The sequence below is a fragment of the Microtus oregoni genome, unplaced genomic scaffold (genome assembly GCF_018167655.1).
Source record: "Microtus oregoni isolate MIOR12 unplaced genomic scaffold, Mior012 000015F_ref0000493, whole genome shotgun sequence".
NCBI lineage: Eukaryota > Metazoa > Chordata > Mammalia > Rodentia > Cricetidae > Microtus > Microtus oregoni.
This window is the reverse complement of record NW_024543074.1, coordinates 19,636,889-19,657,444: the sequence shown is the minus strand read 5'-3', so window position 1 is coordinate 19,657,444 and position 20,556 is coordinate 19,636,889. Positions and strand designations below refer to the sequence as shown.

General features: G+C 42.9%; 1 protein-coding gene across 4 annotated transcripts; it reads right to left on the bottom strand.

Moving 5' to 3' along the window:
- Positions 1-3,022: 3,022 nt before the first annotated feature.
- Wsb1 (WD repeat and SOCS box containing 1) lies at positions 3,023-19,048 on the bottom strand. Of its 4 annotated transcripts, XM_041665368.1 has the most exons (9): positions 18,752-19,048; positions 13,160-13,328; positions 11,857-12,125; positions 10,066-10,197; positions 8,402-8,502; positions 6,027-6,199; positions 5,482-5,595; positions 4,528-4,635; positions 3,023-4,116 (listed from the first exon to the last, which is right to left on the bottom strand). In XM_041665368.1, exons 1-9 carry the CDS (start codon positions 18,789-18,791, stop codon positions 3,957-3,959), a joined length of 1,266 nt encoding a protein of 421 aa, XP_041521302.1. In that variant the 5' UTR covers positions 18,792-19,048; the 3' UTR covers positions 3,023-3,956. The 4 variants fall into 4 exon arrangements, with proteins under 4 accessions (XP_041521302.1, XP_041521305.1, XP_041521303.1 ...); XM_041665371.1 differs by lacking the exons at positions 8,402-8,502; positions 10,066-10,197; positions 11,857-12,125; positions 13,160-13,328; positions 18,752-19,048 and adding an exon at positions 8,029-8,049; XM_041665369.1 differs by lacking the exons at positions 8,402-8,502; positions 10,066-10,197; positions 11,857-12,125; positions 13,160-13,328; positions 18,752-19,048 and adding an exon at positions 7,424-7,599.
- Positions 19,049-20,556: the final 1,508 nt, after the last annotated feature.

The window sequence follows — 20,556 nt, the reverse complement described above, 5'->3', positions numbered from 1 at the left end:
AGCCCTAAGGTTTGTTTTCTTTCTTCCTTTTTTCCCTGGCGGTGCTGTGGGTTGGCCTCCAGCATGCCAGGGAAGCACACTCGCATTCAGCTTTTTCCCCAGCCTGAAAGTGGATTTCTGTCAGTAAGCCACAAGGTAAGCATCAGCCGACTCTAGCGGGAACCCATCCTGCTAGAGATAATAACAAATGGATCAAATGACTACCACTTAAAGCTTCACGTCGCCTGTAATATCTCTACCCCAGTGCAGACCCAATTTTTGCTTCTGGCTAAAGGCACGCTTTAGAGCAAGGGATGTTTTTGTTGTTCTGGATTTTGCTAGCTTGTGTTTTGTTTTAGATTTTATGTGTGTGTGTGGTTTTTTTTTTTTTTTTTTTTGGTTTTTCGAGACAGGGTTTCTCTATAGCTTTGGTGCCTGTCCTGGAACTAGCTCTTGTACACCAGGCTGGCCTCGAACTCCCAGAGATCCGCGTACCTCTGCCTCCCGAGTGCTGGGATTAAAGGTGTGCGCCATCACCGCCCAGCTATTATGTGTGTGTTCTGCCTGCATGTATGTATATGGGCCACAGATGTGCCTAGTGCCCAAGGAGGTCAGAGGAAAGTGTTGCATCCCCTGGAGCTGGAGTTACAGTTGTGAACTGCCTGTGTGGGCTGGGAACAAAACCCCAGTCCTCTAGAGCAGCCAGTGCTCTTACCCACTGAGCTGGCCCTCCTGCCCATGGGCCCCGTATTAAAAGCTGACTAGCAGAACATTTATCCTAAAACCTTGAACAACCTACTTGCAGCTGCACTGAATTGAGTGTGGTTGCTGTGTACACCGTTCATACACGTGTGCTTCTGTGTGTGCGCACTCTGTAAGTATTCAGAAACACACACACACACACACACATATATACACATGCACTTGATCGTTCCACAGGGCTTCACTTTGGTTTTGAAAAAGTTCACGTGTTGGACATAAGTCTCCTGCATTCGTCACACATCAGATCTGAGTTTTGGTCACTTGTTGGCTGAGCTCTCAGTGTGGCATACACGCTGGTACTCCGGGCTCACGGAAGTCTCAGGGCAGTGGATCTGCTCCTGTGCTTACCTCTGTTTAGTGGTGGGGGTGCCCATGAGTCATGTGCCTGTGCAGGTCAGAGGGCACTTGTGCCAGTCATTCTCTATTCCACCATGTAGGTTCTGAACTCAGGCCTTCAAAGCCTGGCAGCAAGGACCCATCCCCGCTGGGCAGTCTCTTCAGCCCCGGAGTAATCTACATGTTCATGATCTGCATGGCCCATAGCTACAATGCCCTTAGGCCAGAAGCTGGTGGGAACTGCCTGTATAGAACGCTGTGCCCCCTCTGTAATATTATTGAGTTGTGTCACCCCAGCCCCTGGCCTGGGAATTACCCTGGTTCGGAATCCAATTCCCAGCCTGCCAAGGGCTGACCCCTCCCCAGCGAGGGTCACGACCACTCCCACAGCGTAATTAGGCTCGCGCTGGAAAAAAACATGGGTTTCTCTGTCTTCCCCTGCCATGCTCCCAGCCACCCAAGAGCGTGGCATTCACTAAATGTGGGCATTTTTGAATCGGTCTAATCTGTTTTGATTGGAGTTTTTCGCACCAGCAGAGAGGCTCGGTTAGGAAACAGTCCTAACACCCTCTAGGTATTCACTCTGATGGCCTCCATGGTTTCTGCCATATGAGACAATGTTTAACTCCTCATGCTTTTTCTTTTCTTATCCTTGAGGTCGGCTGACAGCCAAGTCCACTGCCTAGACTAAGGATCTGGCTAGTTTCCTCCAGTCCATTGTAGGTCTCGCTGCCCTCAGGGCAGCGCAGACCAGCCCAATCCAACTTTATCTCAATCCCAAGCAGGCAGGAATTTCAAGGATCATAAACTGAGGGTTTGCCAACCTAAGATCAGTTTACTGGCCTTAAAGTGGTATCCATCATTAAGATAGCATGAGACACTTCTGCATTCATACCCACCCTTACAGAGTGGGAAAGCAGCTGGGACGCAGGAATAGGATCTCAGGAAGTTATGGGCCACCCAAGGGAGCTACACAGTGAAACACTGTCTCAAAACACAACAAAAAAAGCCAGGCAATCAAATCTGCCAATAATCCCTTGCCAGCGCCCCAAATGGCAGGGCAGAGGCAAGGAATATACAAGGGAAAAAAACCCACCTCAATTTAAAATCAGTTAGAATCTGACCCAAGAGCGAGCCCAACCACTTTTTATCCTTCCTCCCTTTTTTGGTCATGTACAACCAACATCCTGTCACTACCCACTTCCTCTAAGACAAGAAGGAAGCGGAAGTTCAGGCAAGTTTGCATTTGTCTTACATTCTGTGTGTCCCTTTCCTATGGCACCGAGTTTGCAAACAACCGGGGCCATCTCAAGCAGAGTGGACCATACAATTAAGTCTCTTTACATAACTAGTATTTGATGTGGTTAGAGAAAATAAATAATCGTGTGAAGATGAAGTATAATTTTTAAAAGCCTATTTTTATGTATTTAAATTTAAAAAACCAACACAAGAGGTTAGAGGTGCTTTTGCTTCTTGTGTAATATAGATGCCACTTGAGAAATTACTTGGATTCTTTCCTGGCTTTCATAACCACTTCTGTATACTTTAATATAGCCAACATGAAGGAATTCCAAATATTCTCAGTGAGATGGCCGTATCTTGAGACCATGCACGGCTAATAGAGTGTGGTGTGCTTCTCTGAAGACCCAGACTGCCAGTCTCTACCATTTAAGCAAACAGCTTTACCTTGAGCCCATCAGTTTCTCGAAAAGATATTCTTTAGCTCGAAGCTGTTTTCTTTTGGCCTACAGTTTTGGTGTTTCTAAATAAGCACAACTTCTAAACAAGCCCAGAACACAAGGGCATGCACGTGCTCATGAATCAATGCCTTCCTGTCACATGGTTTTTTTTTCCTCATTGTTTCTGCTTTGGGTGCTTGTAGGCCACCATTAACCTTTCAATGCAGCTAGACAAAATTATTACACAATGCAACACACGAAAGAGACATTTTTTGCAATGTATTTTTGTGTCTTTTAATTAAAAAACTTAAGATATAAAACAAGCATTTTACATAATGCATACATTCTCAACATCTGCAGATGAGATAAATAACAGAAGGCAAAAGCAGACATATTGTATTGCTTCTCTTTGGTAAGTCACCAATATCATTCTCTGCAAAAAACAGAATATGTATTTGTCTTTAAAAAAAAAAAACCCATGGTCTTAAAACAACTGTCCCTTAGTATTAACAAAATATTGAGCAATAATGCAGTGGGTGTAACTTCAAATTGACAAGAAAGGGTAATACTTTATCTCTGAGGGTTAAATAGCTGCTTTCCAAAATTAAGGCCTACAGAGAAACAACCTTTTTCTAGCTACCTCTGTACTGGCTTTTTAAAAACATCACATTCAAACTCCCTGACACAATTCTTGCAGACCTTTTCATTACACAAAACCTCTCGCCAGTCTGACACCACCCATCCCAACTAATCCCATTTCCTATGAGGAGATTCTGCTTTAATTCAGCATCATCTAAACTCAGTGTCCCAATAAAAAAGACCAAAAATTCCATTGAATTTGTTCCAACAAACAGCACATATATACACCGTGGCTCTACTGGAGCAATATATACAGGTCAGAACTGAGAGTTAGAAAACTAGAACGGCCCATTCAATACATAGCAGCTTGTATCTAAATATATACAGGTATGTATATGTTTTCACAGTTAATCTTTAAAAAAAAAATTACATGATATGTTCAGAAATATTTCTATGGTCTATAAATAATACTTTAAAAGTTCAACTAACAAAAGAAATGAAGAGTCAATCAAATTAAATAATCTTCCGAGCCTTTAGAACAAATGCTTGCGTGGGTAAAGCTTGAGGTGTTGTCTGGTGAAGAGTGTCTGTCAGGCCCCACCAGGACAGGCAGTCTTCCTTCTAAACCCGGTAGGAGAGAAACTCCAAAACTTTGGAAGGAACCGGAAGTTTCTGGACTTCTTGGGTGGGCATCACTCTTCGGATTGACATGCGGCATAGATGCTGAAGGCTAGGGACTTGCCTTGGAGTGGCCCAAAAATAAACACTTCCATCATGTGTTCTTAAGAGAGGAAAAAAAAAAAAAACAAAGCATGGTCACCCAACTTAAACGTATTTCATGTCCTACAGCTAGCTCTGTCAGAACCACAATCTCACTTTAAATCCAGTAAGAAGTAACCAGCACAAGGCAGCAACAGGATTATAGTTTGTCTAGGAAATTTGCAGGACTGTTTGTGTGTTAAGAAACAAGAGAAAAAGCTGGAGAGATGGTTCAGCTGTTAAGAGCACTTGATGTTTCCAACACTCACACAATGGCTTACAAATACTGAAAACTCCAGTTCTAGATCACACCCTCTTCTGGCTCCCACAGGTACTACATGCACACGGTACAAAGACATGCAAGCATAATACCCATGCACATAAACTAAAAACAAATCTTCAAAAGAAAAAGAAACAAGAAAGACATACTTACCCGGCAGCTAAAACACTGCCATCGGTAGAAAAGGCACAGCAGAGACCATTGCTCAAAGGGGCAACTTGTACTGGACAGTCCTCATCAATTCTCCAGAACCTCACCATTCTGGAAGGGAAACAAGTCATGGAAGTTGAAAGTCAGAAAGCAGTGCTTTTGTGTTGAATCACACAGCATAAACACACAAATCACTTGAGACCACGGTGACTTTGGTTGAGACAGGCTATTATGTAACCCAGGTTGGCATCACGCTCCTGATCTTCCTGCCTCTACTTCCCAAGAGCTGGGATTACAGGGTCTCTATCCAGCTAATAGTAAGTTTTTGTTGCTTGAATACGGTCTCATTACATAACACAAACTGGACAGTCTCCTAAAGTGCCAAAATCACAGGCATGAGCCTCCACATCCAACTAGCTCAGGGATACTAGTATGCTTTATATACTATTTTATATTCTACACCATTTGGTAATTTGGATGAACTCCAAAGAAATCACAAGGCATGACTCTGTAATCTCAGTGTTTGAACCTATGATGTTCACAACTGGAAGCTTTCTCATTTTCTTACAGATAAAATGACATAATTTGCTTTATTCTTTTCTACCTTTGCCTAATCTCAAAAGCATTGGCTACCAATTTGACAGACGTATGCCACCATAGTCAGCAATGCAAAAAAAAAGCAAGGTGTTGCCTAGAGAGAGATTAAAAACCAGCTACAGGATGGGTATAGTGGTCCACATCAAATTCCTAGCACTCAGGAGGCAAGGGTAGAAAGATCTTAAGTTCAAGACCTACGCAGCCTACATACCAAGACCATTTTAAATACAAACAAAAAAGCCAGGTCCCCACAAAAACCTGAACCTCACTAAAGAAAGGTGTTAAGACTTAAAACATGCTTTCATTAAGAATGAAACCTTTAGAAGGTATGAATAGTCAAATGATACTCCCAACACTTACTTGTCATCAGCAAGGCTTGCAACATGCAGTCCATCATGACTGAAAGACACAGCTCGTACCCATCGGTCATTTGCTCCTCCAGCAAATATCGGAGTAGGCGGGGGAAACAGGTGCCTGGGGGCAGAGACTTCTTTTCAGTGGGTTTCAGAATCAATTCAAGAAACAAAATGGCCTTGGTATCGAGTTCACTGACCTTTGAATAAGATTTAAAGCGGGCCTCTGATACAACTAAGATGGGGGAAAGCTATTACAGCTGAGCTAAATGTTAACAGGAAACCAGGGGTACAGTAACCGTGCTTCCCAGCTAGAACTGACAGCAAAAGCAAGGGCTTTTTCATAACATTTAAGTCCAACTTCTGTTTAATAATTTTCCCAGGCATGAAACTCTAGCATATTACCATTTCTACAGAATCAGATATTTAATACCAAGACCCACCTAATAACAGCCATATTTATCTAAAGCTTTGCACTATTCAAGTGCTCACATAACTTTTACTTTATGAGATTGCTAATTTTACATTGTTAGGGATTCTAACTGTACTCACCCGAATTCCATCAGAATGTCCCCACTGTGTGGATCCCAGACATACACACGAGTATCGTAAGATGCAGTAGCGAGCAAAGCTCCATCAGGAGAAAAGTCACAAGCTACAACATCATGGTGATGCCCTTCGAGTCTCCTTATCATGGTGTACGTATCCATATTCCAAAGGAAAACCTGCAATAATAAAAAGGCAAATGTTATAGCTTCATTTAGACACACAGAGGACAAAGGGGCATATCTTAAACTACAACTGCTACTTTAATATCACATTAAATTAATTACAAATTATAAGTAATTTAAAGAATATGCTCAGTGTCGTAGATTAAAAAATCAGTCTTTAAGTTAATTAAAGCAGACATGCAAATTTCTATTTCAAATGTTTCTGTTAAATGTTAATTTAAAAAAATAGGCCTAAAGGGAAAATAAAGGCAATGCAATTTAACCACTGAAATCCATTTATTCCAAAACTAATTAACTAAAATATATGGTAATAAATAGGGTTAAGTATTACAAACCCATTTCTCTTTTTTTCCAGAAACTACCAATTTTAAAAATATATACAGACAGAAAATGTAATGTTAGCAAATTGTTACTCCATTGGCATCTCCTTTGAGATAATCACTTGTTTACAATAGGCTTGGGTCACCACCGAGAGCCTAGGAAGAGAAACAGATACTGCAAGAAAAGAGAATTTTCACAGCCAAATGTAATTTTGTTGGCAAACAACAAAGATGTTAAACTACATTACAAACGAAAATGCTATTTTATGAAAATAATGTATTTAATTACAATGCTTTTTTGTTAATTAGCAGTCTTATTTTTCCAAACTGACTAGAATCATTAGTCATTTTCAGCATAAAAGTTAAATAACTTTAAAATAAGATTACATAGAGTCTAAACTGTGCAGAAGGTTCTTTTGCTGTTTTTTCTTTTTTGCTTTGAAGCAGTGTCTCACCAAGGTATCCAGGCTGTCCTTGAATTGGGATCCCCTTGCCTCAGTCTCCTGAGGAGCTCTAGACCGGATTCTAATGCTTACTGCAGTCTGCTAGATTAAGCTTGGAGGTTTACAGCAAGCCTAGTGAGACAGCTTCCCTCCTCTTGCTACTTCCTTTCTGCACACATTATTTCCAAAGGGAAATAAGTATAATAATAACTGGGTCAATGATTTAAGGTACTACCAGCATCTTAAGAAATTCTAAAAAACAGAGGAAGCACTCAAAAACCAGTTTCTTTACATTAAATTGGGTTCACTTGTCAGACTCTCAATTCCATCAACTGGAAAATCAATTTACTCAGGAGTCTGGATTTTACTGTGGGGAAATTTTTTTTTAAAGGAAAAAAAAAAAAAGAAAAAGAAAAGAAAAGAAAGAAAAGCAGAAAGTGGACATCGACCAGCACCTGTGTACGTACAGTACACCTTGCAGCCGAATGCAAGGTTACTTCATCCTATGGTAAAGGTCGCCCCCAGCCCGGTAGCCAGAGATGCCACTCTTTCTGCCCAGCTAACACCATTGTGCGCCTGTGTGCGAGTGGTGCCAGCATAACCTCAATCACACCAATATTGCTGCCACCACCTGTGACAGGAAAAGCAAGAAGCATATGGAAAACACACAGCCTAAAATAGCAATGTAAACATCTATCTTGTTTTATGATTAAAAAAAAAACAAACAAAGAACTAAGCTATTTGTTCTAAACTTCTAACATTCACAACTATCATTTTAACATACTTCTTGGCAAAATAAATTTGTTTTATCTAGCCACAACCCCCACCCCCATCAGTGCAAAGCGTGCTGTGATCATTAAACGTTCTGGAGATCGGCCAGTTTCATACTCAATGCTACTGCTGCACTCTCCACATTACCCTGACTCAGAGCTAGGTAACTGACAGCTCACTGACCACACAGCCCCCAGTCACTACTTAAGCTGCCAATAGCAAGCAAGCTGTAAAACAATGTGCATCTATGATCCACTCTAGCACATAAATGATTATGTTTTTAAATTACTTTTTTTTTTCAGTTAAATGTCCAGGATCAGCTGGGACTCAACTTAAACAAAACAGCAAACTGGACAAAACAAAAACAAAGAAAATAATTAGCAAGGAATATCTTAACATATGGACTAGATCTTGTCTATCACATAAGCTTTCCTAGATCTCACAAAAAACTAACCTTCATTTTATAAATATCTCTAAAAGCAATTCAATTTCTCAATTCATAAATAACTAATTTTCTACATGCAAATTTTCTCCATCATGAAATAAAGCATTAAGATATTCATGACACCGAGCACAGACTTAATAGGTTACTTAGATTCAAAATGATTAAGCATACATTATCATCCAATTCACAATACATGAGCAAGAACTTTGACACATACTGCTTTACTGGCTCCAACTGAACACAGCATGGAGGAGTCGGGAGAGAACGCGCAGCTGTACACCCAGTTCTGATGGCCCCGCAACACTTTCATCATGTTTCCTGAACAAAGAAACATCTGGTCAGGACAATGCACTTCAAATCAGTAACACCAACATGACTGTAGTCTACAGTTACCATAAACTACTTTTACAGCTGAAAAAAATATAGATACAGATATATAGATATAGAGCCCTTCAATATCTGCCACCTGCCTGCCCACTCTCCCTCCCTTCCTCCGTCCTTCCTTCCAAGGCAAGGTCTCTCTATGTAGCCCTGGCTGGCCTTAAACTCTCAGCGTAGAATCTGTTGCTTGATAAAATTACATGGGATGGGAAACACTACTCAGTAGTCAAGAGCATACTCTGAGGTTGATACCCAGCATCCTAACTGGATAGCTCACAACTGCCTGCAACTCAAATGCAGGAGATCCAATGCCCCTGGCCTCCTCAGGCACCCATACACACCCCCACAAAATCCACATGAATAAACATGATGACAAATAATACATCACATAATGTAAAAGCCAGGCATGCTAATCTATGTCTTTAATCTCAGCACTTAGGAGACTGAGGCAGGTACTGCAGCCTGATGTACATTTATTTGTGTTTCTCTCCAACAAGATAAAACTTTGTAAGCAGATACCATGTTTCAGAAAAAAAAAAATTGAGTTCACCAACATACTTTTCTGTGAGATTAGAGGGAAAATATCTTACTTTAATAAAAGAATTTATGACCTATGCTTACCACCATTTAATCATGTTATAAATCCTGGGTTTTTTTTATTTATTTATTTTGTATACAATATTCTGTCTGTGTGTATGACTGCAGGCTAGAAGAGGGCACCAGACCCCGTTACAGATGGTTGTGAGCCACCATGTGGTTGCTGGGAATTGAACTCAGGACCTTTGGAAGAGCAGGCAATGTTCTTAACCTCTGAGCCATCTCTCCAGCTCCCATAAATCCTGGTTTGTAAATTCGGCCACAATCTAAATTTTATTAGATGACTGAATTTGTTGCTTAAACTCTTACTTAAATTTTTTTTATTCTAAAATTTCATTTATTTAGTGCTTGTTGAATGTGTTGGCTGCATATGTCTATGAACTATGTGCATGCAGTGTCCACAGAGAACAAAAGGTGTTGGGTCCCTTGGAACTAGAGTTATGGATCTGTGGTTGGTTTCTGAGCAGTGTCAAGATGGTTTATTATTGTAACTGCTTGTTTAATCTGTATTTTTGTTTCCCAAATATTAAACAAAAAAAGAAACCTTGGTTACCAAGCCATTGGTTTGTTTTTCTGATACAGTATCAGGCTAAGTAGCCAAGTTTGGCCTAGAGCTCTCAATTTTCCTGCCTCAACCACTAGAGCTATGATTGCAGGTGTGTTGCAGGGTGGGGCAATCCTGTGATCACTCTCAGTAGTCACATCAAGTCAGGTGTGGTGACACATGCTCTAATTCCAGCACTCAGGAGATAGGCAGGTGGATCTCTGTGAGGCCAGCCTGGTCTACACAGAGATTTCTAGACTAGCCAAGACTATATAGAGACCCTGCCCCAAATCCCCAGAAAGGAAACAAAACACCTCACTCTCTTACATAGGCGGAACCAAGAAAAAAGACATACATACCATCATCTTTGAGGTCCCATACGCGAAGAGTTTTGTCTCTTGAAGCTGATACAAGGATTAAGCTCCCATCTGGAGCAAAAGTTAAGTCTCTGACCACTTCAACGTGGTCTACCAAATTAAGGAGGAGCTTTCCTAAAGGTGATTGAAAGGAGGAGACAAGATCAGTATTTATCTCCTATTTTTGTAGTTTTGTTACCGTAAAGAATGAACAGACAGTCTTGGGTACCCCTGGTTCCATGAAGTAAATTATGTCACTTACTAATTACTGGCTATTGTTACTTGTGAGGATTCACTACTTAGGTTTTTAAGTAATTTCCATAAGAAGCCCTGCATTACTAGATAAACGTAAAAGGAACTACTAAAATGCAAACACACTTGATCAAATTAGCACCAAGAAAGCCCTGTACCCTGTCTATTCTATGTGTTTGTAAAGCATGACTTTATTGTGTGTCTGAGGACGACCTGCTGCCGCTGGTTCTCTACCACGTGGCCCCTGTCAGGCGTGGCAGCAAGCACGTTTATCTGTTGAACCTCACCAGCCCCCCGAATGTCTTTAAAACAAAATCAAAATGTCAACTTTTCTCTTTATTTCCTTGGCCTTGGACTATCAAATGCCCCACAAAATAAAACCTCACAACATTTAGAATTTTAACATTATCTAAACAAAAGGAGTATTTATTAGTTACTGGAAGTTTTGCTTTAAGGTAAACACAGATTTTCCCCCTGAGCACCTCCCTCACCCTTGGTGGAGAGGTTGAACTAAGCAGTTCATGCTGCCTTCAACTTGCTATGTCTACCAGGCTGGCCACAAAGCCTTTTCAGTGCTGGGAGCACAACTATGCATCACCACGCTCGGTCTGAACACTTCTTTAGTTTTTGAGACAGAGTCTCTCTATATAGCCCTAGATGACCTAGAACTCACCATGTAGACCAGACTGACCTCTAACAGAGATTGGCCTGTTTCTGCCTCCTGAGTGTTGGGATTAAAGGGGTATACCACCACACCCCACCTCGAACACTTAATTGTTCAAAGAATTTAACTTATCTTTAAAGACAGGGTTTCTCATTTTTCTGTGTAGCCTGGAACTCTCTCTGTAAACCAGGCTCCTCCTGCCTCTGCCTCCTAAATATTGGGATTAAGGGCATTTGCTACCACACATGGAAAAGAATTCAAATTTCCAATCCCTAGACATTGGATAAAGAGGTTAGATATTATTAAAATCCCAGCACCCGGGAGGCAGAGGCACACGAATCTCTATGAGTTCGAGGCCAGCCTTGTCTACATGAGCTCCAGGACAGGCTCAAAGCTACAGAGAAACCCTGTACCAAAAAAACAAAAACAACAACTACAAAAAAAAAAAAAAACCCACAACAACAACAACAAAACTGGAAGGTGTGGCAGCCGGCTGCAATCCTAGCACTTAAGATGTGCAGTCAGGAAGAGCAGAGTTAAGGTCATTCTTCACTACACAGCAAGTTTAAGGCCTGCATGGGATACAAAAAAACTGATTTCCCTCAAAATCCTCTAAGTGATCACTGAAAAAGCATGTATGACATTTTGCTGAGTCATAAACTAAATTATGAGTTTATAAATACAACCCATACATGTTTTGCATACTTTATCAAGTATGAACTCTGTATTATTTTCCTAAATTAAAACTATGAACTAAAGACTTAGAATAATTATAAAGATACAACCAATCCCACTTCTCTACCATAAACCCTTAAATCACAGATTCCAGTGACTATTATAAAGTAATCAAATTCAGTTTTGAAATTATGAATCCATACCTGTATATACATCCCAGATTTTGATGCGACCATTGTTTAATCCCGTGGCAAGGAGTAGCTGATCCTGTCCAAATCGGAAGCGATGCCATTCTATATTAACACAGCGGCTCTGTTTCTCTGGAACTGAAGACCCAAAAGCAAGACTCCAGACTATGTCTCCACAGTCTATAATGTGTTCACGAGGCTTATTTTTCTGACCACCATTACTATTTTGTCTCGTCAACTTTTGACAGCTTGAATTGGCAACATTCTTGGAACCATGTAAAAGACTGAGGGGGAAAGATTGAAAATGAATTCTTCTTTATATTATACTTCTATAGACACTAATTGTTAACACTTGTTAAATAGCTTCAACAAAACTGTAACACTATTTCTACAGATTGGAAAATTGGCACCTAAAATAGGAGGCCAGACAAGTTCAACTTATGAAAACTGTTAGCTGCAGAGAAAATCTTCAATAAGAAAGCAACATATTGCCAGGTGGTGTTGGCACACACCTTTAATCCCAGCACAGGTTTATCTCTGTGAGTCGAGGTCAGCCTGGTCTACAGAGCAAGCTCCAGGACAAGCTTCCAAAGCTACAGAGAAACCCTGTCTCGAGTTCCCTGCCCCCTCAAAAAAATAGGTTTTAAAGCCAATCTGGGCCACATAGCAGGACTATCTTATTAAAGAAAAACCTGTTCATATACCATTAAGCAATAAAACGTATGAAATCCAAAGTGAATGCAAAAAACTTCACCTAACAAAGATCTGACACAACAGGATATAACACTAATGTGAGGCACAACCTGTCTTTCCTTACAGATACACTTAACAGGAGAAAGGGTGTAGGTTAGTTGGCGAAGTATTGGCTCCAGCATATGAAGCCTTAGGGTTTAGTGGGGGAGGGGTGGGAGCATAAATGAGAAAAATATTAAAACACTCTACAATGTACAAATAAAGTCCAGACTTTGGTCTACACCATGAGATCAACTGCTACCACACCCACCCAGAGAATTCTTTTTTTCCCTTTCCTTTTTGAGACAGGGTTTTTCTATTATGTAGCCTTGGCTGTCTCAGAACTCACTGTGTAGACCAGGCTGGCCTTGAACTCAAGAGATCTACTGTCTCCACCTCTCAAGTGCTGGGACTAAAGGGATGCACCACCATGGGTGGCTCAGGCAATTCTTTACAGAAACCTCAAATGCATGGATTCAAACCACAAACAAACTTGTTACAGTCTATAAAAGAAAACTTAAATATTTTATTGCCCAACACCGACAGACAAGAGTAAATTCTACAAACACAAAGAAAGAAGTCTTACAAGTTCTTAAGGCACTGGGACCACGGGACAAGCTTCACGATGCGATATCCTTGGGACCACGCAAAGTAGGAACCGTCCGGAGCGAAAGCCACAGTCCAGTTCTCACCACCACATTTCTTGTCAAAAGGAGCTGCCGGAGCTAAGAGTTCCCCTACAGTACGCGATCTCACTGAAACAAAAACGAAAACAGGGCATGATATATATATACCAACAGTGGATGGGAGATGGTTCCACGTTACTTTGGAATTTGTTGACGGTTTTCTCCTTTTCTTTTAAACAGGGCTCAGCGGGCTTTCCACCCACAGAACTTTAGAGATAATTAGCTGTAATAAAGTGGTTTTCCAATGCAAGATTAAGGATGGCAGCGGTATGGTGGGCACACCTATCTATCATCAGCACTTAGAAGGCTTAGGAAGGAGGGCGAGGAGTTCAAGGAAGTCAGGGTCACGTGAGACCTTGTCATAGTTTCAGGAGGTGAGGGTGGGACAACTTGGCTTTGAGACCAGCCTGGATTATACAGGCAGACCTGAAGAAAGTGGAAGGGGAATCAAGGTTTTAGGAACCCTTATGCTCAGCAGTGGCTCTTGCTAGCAACAGAAGCCCTGCTTTTGATCTTCACAGCACAAACCACATCAAGAGGATTGGAATTTCAGCCACACGGTCAGCTCAAAGCCAGACCAGGTCACAAAAAAAAAAAAAAAAAAAAAAAAAAAAAAAAGTACATACACAGTCTTCCAGAAGGCTGGGACTCTGTCAAAGTAATTTTTTTTAAGAGCTAGAGGGAGGGAGGGCTGGAAGAGTTGGCTCAGTGGAAGAGAGCAAGAATGCTGCGAAGGACCTGGATTTGATCTCTAGACCCACACGGAGGCACAGCACCTCCGTGGACACCAAGCCCGGATGTGGCACACATATATACACGCAGACAAAACAATCACACACACAAAGCAGTAAAAATAAACAAAGATCAAACAAACAAACAAATAAATGACAACAAAAATGGCCCAGTGGGTACAAACACCTGCTGCCAAGCCACTTGAGTCCCGGACCTACATGAGACAAGGGAAAAACCCACGCTCACAATTTGTTCTCTGACCACCACATGAAATAACTGATATTGAAAAAGGGGAGAGGGAGGGCTAGAGAAATGGGTTTGAGGTTAAGAGCACTGGTTGCCCTTCCAGAGGTTCAGAGTTCAATTCCCAGCAACCACAGGGTAGTTCATAATCATATAGAATGAATCTGGTGGCCTGCAGGCATACATGCAGGCAGAACTCTGCATACATAATAAATAAATCTTCAAAAAAAAAAAAGGCACAGGGAGAGCTGGAGCTATATATAGCTCAATAGTAGAATGCTTGCCTAGAAAGCATTCAACCCTGGTATGGGGGCAAGGAGATGATACCTTTGTGTTGTGTACTTCATCAGTAACAACTAATCTAACACCTAGCATGACAAGTGTTCAATTAACATTTACTTAGCAAATAGGAAAGCACGAGTCTGTTCCTGGCCCAACTTGATCCGTTAACAAAAGAGCATAGTTTAACCCCAAAGAAGCCTGAGAGCCATTTCCTACATTATTCTGAAATGCTTTTCCTTGATCCGTTAACAAAAGAGCATAGTTTAACCCCAAAGAAGCCTCATAGCCATTTTCTACATTATTCTGAAATGTTTTTCCTTGTATGAAAATAACCATGTATTTTCACTAAAGAGAAATAGAACTACTTTGTTTAAACAATACCCCCCCTTTTGGCTTTTCAAGACAGGATTGCTTTATGAAACAGTCCTGGTTGCCTTGGAACTCGCTTTGTAGACCAGGCTGGTTTCAAACTCAAGAGATCCGCCTGCCTCTGCCTCCCAAGTGCTGGGATTGAAGGCGTGTGCCACTGCCGCCCAGCCATTTTTTTTCCTTTTTAATAACTCAAAATCTGCTGAGCAGTGGTGTCATATACCTTTAATCCCACTAATCAGGAGGCAGGGGCAGATTTGAGGTTCGTCTGGTCTACAGAGCCCAGGGTTACACAGAGAAACCTTGCCCGGAAACAAAACAAAACAAAATCTTCCTTCTAACCTGTCCGGTCCTGATTCTGATCTGAGAACCTAATTAACAATCCTGTTCTTGTGACACACACGTGATATCTGCACTGGCGTCTTTTTCAGCTATAATATTTTTAGTTCTTCCGATCGTTCCTTAGATTACAAAAAATCGAGTCCATTTTCTATCTTTTCCCACCTTAATTAGTTCCACCACATTTTTCTGGATAGAATCCAATTAGTTGTGGCCCTTAGAAAAGTGATACCCAAACCGGGCGGTGGTGGCGCACGCCTTTAATCCCAGCACTCGGGAGGCAGAGGCAGGCGGATCTCTGTGAGTTCGAGACCAGCCTGGTCTACAAGAGCTAGTTCCAGGACAGGCTCCAAAGCCACAGAGAAACCCTGTCTTGAAAAACCAAAAAAAAAAAAAAAAAAAGAAAAGTGATACCCAGAACTGTACCCTGCACTTTCTAGTGTGGACTTGTCAAAGTGAGATAACCCTCACTTACTCAAAGTCAGCAACACAGCATAAGCTCACACTCATTCAACTTGCAGTCACATGAGTGTAGGATTCACTAGCAGGCGAGCCTCAGATACCTGCAGAATGGTTTCTCCACGTATAAACTTCAGGAAGAGCAGTTACAGGCTTCCTGCATTTTTCCAAGCACATACTATTACATGATCATTTCACTGGGGTTGTCTTTATCTTCCCAGCTTCCCTTAAAAACTGGGATTCCAGCCAGGCAGTGGTGATATACACCTTTAATCCCAGTACTCAGGAGGCAGAGGCAGGAGGATTTGAGTTAGGGGCCAGCCTGGTCTACAGAGTGAATTCCTGGACAAGCCAAGGCTACACAGCAAAATCCTGTCTGAAAAACAAACAAAAAAGCCCTGGGATTCCTGTTAAATTTCCATCTATTAGCCAAAATTTATGAATATTAGTAGAAGGGACCTTGTTCACTAATAAGGGAACTAAGTTTTAAAATTCTATTAAAAAAAAAAAAGAAGGGGCAGGGTGGTGATGGCGCACGCCTTTAATCCCAGCACTCGGGAGTCAGAGGCAGGAGGATCTCTGGGAGTTCGAGGCCAGCCTGGTCTACAAGAGCTAGTTCCAGGACAGGCACCAAAGCTACAGAGAAACCCTGTCTCGAAAAACAAAAACAAAAAAAAAAAAAATGGAAGTATCAATTTAAGAGAAAACCTCCAGGTTAATCTAAGTAGAATACTGTATTTCTTACACAAGATTTTTCAAATCTGTATTTTAAGGAAAATAAAAACAAAAACTCTGGCCACAATCACTTTTATCCTCTTCTTTATAAAGTGTTAATATGGAATAGGGATATGGGATGGTGAAACACCAGGAAACAATAAGCTAACTCAGCCTCAAACGCAGGAAGTTCTAGTACCATTACAAACACTGTAAACAAATGGCCCAGTCGGTGGTTCTCTATCGCCTTCATGCTTCCTTGTTGGCTAATAAATACACCAAATGATTCTTATACTTTAATCAGCTGTTTTAAATACGCAAGTACTGACTAGTAAAACATTATCAACCTAGAGTAAGGTTTGCACTGAAGTGGCATCATAAAAAAGTATCATCTCCTGACGCCTGACTCCGCCTCAGCACACTGGGCCTGAAACACACCACACTGTCTGCACAGGATCACATCCTGAGTCACCGCTGAACCAGGCTAACTAGATTTCAGTTCTTCTTCACATTCCTTCCCCCAATTTCATAACCAGAAAGGAGTGGGACAGTGCCTTCTCAGAGCGGGCAGTAGCTCACGGCAGCTATGTCCCTGTCCCAGAACCCTTTCATCATTCATGAGTCCTGCCTCCACTTTCAGCACGTACAGGAAAATCCTAACTTGACCACAATTAACACTAGGGGTGAAGGTGTTTTATTCATTAACATCAAGCTATACACAGAGATAAATGTCTAACCTTGTCTCCAAGTGACACTTCAAATACAAAGAAATAAAAAACTGGCTTACAAAAGTCCAAATGTGAAGACATTTGGCACTTTTTACATTACACCCTAGAAATAAGGAGATATAAAATGAAACTCTTTGAATGGTCCTACCCTAGCAGGTATTCCAAGAAGCACTATTTATTCCCTTAGAAAGAGGGCAAGAAAGTTTTCAAAGTACAGCTAAATGTACAGTGTTATGGTATAGAGGAGGAAAACCCATTTGTCAGATCACAAGAACTAGAGGGCAGGAGATACAGCTCGGTGGCAGAGTGCTTGCCTAGGATCCGGAAGGTCCTGAGTTCAAGCCCTACCACTACTACTACTACTAAATTCCTTTTAAAGATCTGAGTTCAAAACACTTAGTTCTAAAACACAATTAAAGGCAGAATTTTTATGTTTTCTGTGGCTTTAACGTGGCAACAAAACTAATATTAAAGTCACTGGCTAATCAGCCACTCAGCTTCACCCTTCAAGGAACAGCCCCTTCCCCAGCTCTGTTGCTGGCTATTTATGTATAGAAATGCATTCACTTCAGCTTCTCACACTTCCTAGAAATGCCTCCTCCGAACAACTGGCCGATCATACACTTCAAGAGCAGGAAAATGCAAAGGCTCCATGCTCAGAGTCCACGACCTTTCTTTTCTTTTCAACTGGATTTCACTTTGTAGCCTTGGCTACTGGAACTGCTTGCCTCTGCCTCGAGTGCTGGGCTAACTTTAAAAAAGAAAACGGAAAGAAAAAAAAGTAATGTCAGCGTCCTCTGAATTCACTCAATCTCATTCAAAGGCTTCAAAGGCGGCTTCTTGGAGAGGACTGAAATAATGCTAAATGCTTTAAAGGCACAGGGCAGGTCTGGCCCACACCCTTCCACTCCCCATTGTCCTGGCTTCAGCCTGGCACGTGACAGGGCTAGCCCTTTCATCCCAAATCACAGCCCTCCTTCTCACACTCCACCTAGCCACACTGCTCCTCCCGGGAAAGAGCTAAGATGTTCCTCCTTGGAACCCTTCACTTTCACGACGCCACCCTCTAAAACATAAAAGCTTTCCACGCGGCTGGCACCCCTTCAGGTTCCTTTCTCCTTAGAGTGCCTGACTGAAGGACGGGGAGCGGGTCCTCCTACTGCACCTCAAGACACAAAAGTTCGCTTCTTTTCCATCACACATTTAAGAGATCCTAAGATAAGCCACTTAGCCCTTGCTAGTAACCCTCCCGGTTTACTACACACCCAAGCCCTAAGCCGAGAGAAGCCCAGGATCTCTGATCCGCGCCGAGCTGTGCTGGTGACACTGGGGTACGCGGGGCGGTGAGCGTCCAGCCCGGCCTCACGGGAACTCCCAGCTCTGAGACGTGGGTCCATTCACTCCTGGCCGACGCCCATCGCGGGGCCGCTTCCTCCCGCCAATCGGCGCCGATCCTCGGCTCTCCCCGCTTCTCCTGGGTCTCGGCATCGGACCCCCGCTTCTCAAGGGCCTTGGCATAGGATTTCCCGATGCCCCCCCCCCCCCCCGCTTCTCCCCGGGCCCCGGCGCCAGCCCCTTCGCAGCCTGCCCTCCGTTCTCGCGCTCCCTCTCCATCCTGGGCCTCACCGATCTCTTTCTCGTTGACCCTCGGGGAAAAGCTGGCCATCTATGGGGCACCGTCTGATTCCGGGAAAGCGATTCGGACGCGGCGACAGAGAAGGGACTCGGTGGGGGCTAAGGGGCGTGACGCGGGCTCGGTCCTTCCCGGGTGCGGGGAGCGAATCGAGAGCGCGGGCGGCCACTGAGAACTGCCCGAGTAAAATCACTGGCAGGCCTGGGACCGAGCCACCGGGTCACACTCAGACAAAAGAGCCGGCGCGCCTTCCACTCAAAGACACACACAGCCAAGCGACACCTCCGCAGTCAAACCAGACACTGAGACAAGATGGCGGGCGTCACCGATAATATCCTGGAGGCGGGGCGTGGTGCGTGACGTCAGACGGACAGGCCCCGCCTCTCGACGGAAGGGACGTGATCATCTGGGCCCACATAGTGGCGTGAGTCCTCCTCCATCTGCAATTTGCAGGCTGTTTCCAAGTCAAAGGCCCTTGCAAAGGACAAGCAGGGGCTTGTGTGTCGCACGTGACCTCACAGAAAAAAAGCCAAATAGACGTTTCAGGTGCTTAACTCCTTTTAGCTACGTCCCTGGCTCCTCGGTGATGGGGAAGTGGAGGTTGCATTGTTAAAAGTGATACGAAGTTAGCATGATGATGCTCCATTTCCCAGGACGTGAGCCCGCTGCTTTTAGAAAAGACTCAGTTGTTGATGGCGGAGTCCCACGGTAGTGGGGCCTCCTGAGACCTCCCCAAGTCTGCTTCTGTTCTCACTGGTCCCTAAAGTCAGGCCTTCTGAAAAGCTGGCCAATATCACCTCCACATCAGAATCTGCCCTTCCGTAGAAGTCTGGGTCTCTAGGAGACAGATAGCTATCCTCGTCAGAGAGGACAATTGTGTGTGAGTGCCCCACATGCCAATTTGAGTAATTCATTTTAGTGGCTCTCGTGGGGGACTCCTTTATGGCTTGAATTTTCTCAGACACTTTTGGAAGATTATCTAGCCGAACTCTTCAGATCTCAAATGACAACGCATAGTGTATGTCCCTTGTCCATTTGCCTGAAGAAGGAATTCTTCAAATCAAGGAATGATTAATAAACATAAACCATCCCCCCTCTTTAAAAAAAAATATTTGGTTGCTTTCTGACAACATATTTATCAAGGACTTCAAGTAGGCCATCATCCTCACTGCTGAACAGAGTAAAAGGGAAGAAATGTGTCCAGAACATGAGAACATAATTTCCGCTTAGTTTTGTAGTATACTCATTATTTATGTGTTTATGTGCTGTGTGTATGAGGTGCGTGCATGCTTTTGCCCGAGTGTTCGCGTGTTTGAGTGTTCCTGCATGAATGCAGGCTCTTGCATGCCCTGGAATGCGTGTGCAGGTCAGAGGACATCCTAGGATGCGGGTCCTTGCCTTCCGCCTTTTCTGAGACAGGGTCGCATGATTCAGTGCTGGGTACACCAGGCCTCGGTCCCTGTAACTTCTGTGCTCTCCTGCTCCTGACTCCCACCTTTCTGTAGGAGTGAAGGCATGACAGAGGGGTCATCTGTAATCTACTGCCTTCTGCCTTCACCTGGGTTCTGATGATTCGAACTCAGGTTCTTAGGGTTTGATTTTTTTTTTTTTATGACAAACATTTTAACCTCTGGCTCTCTTCCCAGCTTTTTTTTTTTTTCTGTGTGTTTTCATAAAAAGCAGCTGGGATGTTTCACAAATTTTCGGGGCCGAGAGGGAGGGTACATCTCAGTTGGTGGAGTGTTTGTCTGGATACAGGAGCAATGGACTCCATCCCCAGCACCTCATAAGCCTCGTG

What these genes read in the sequence shown, in the direction of transcription:
- Wsb1 (XM_041665368.1), bottom strand. Translation starts at nt 18,791, where the DNA reads ATGGCCAGCTTTTCCCCGAGGGTCAACGAGAAAGAGATCG. An exon ending in GACATTCTGATGGAATTCGG is followed by an intron (nt 5,596 to 6,026) that starts GTGAGTACAGTT and finishes CTCTGCCCCCAG; the next exon opens with GCACCTGTTTCCCCCGCCTA. An exon ending in GGCAGTGTTTTAGCTGCCGG is followed by an intron (nt 4,117 to 4,527) that starts GTAAGTATGTCT and finishes TCCTCTCTTAAG; the next exon opens with AACACATGATGGAAGTGTTT.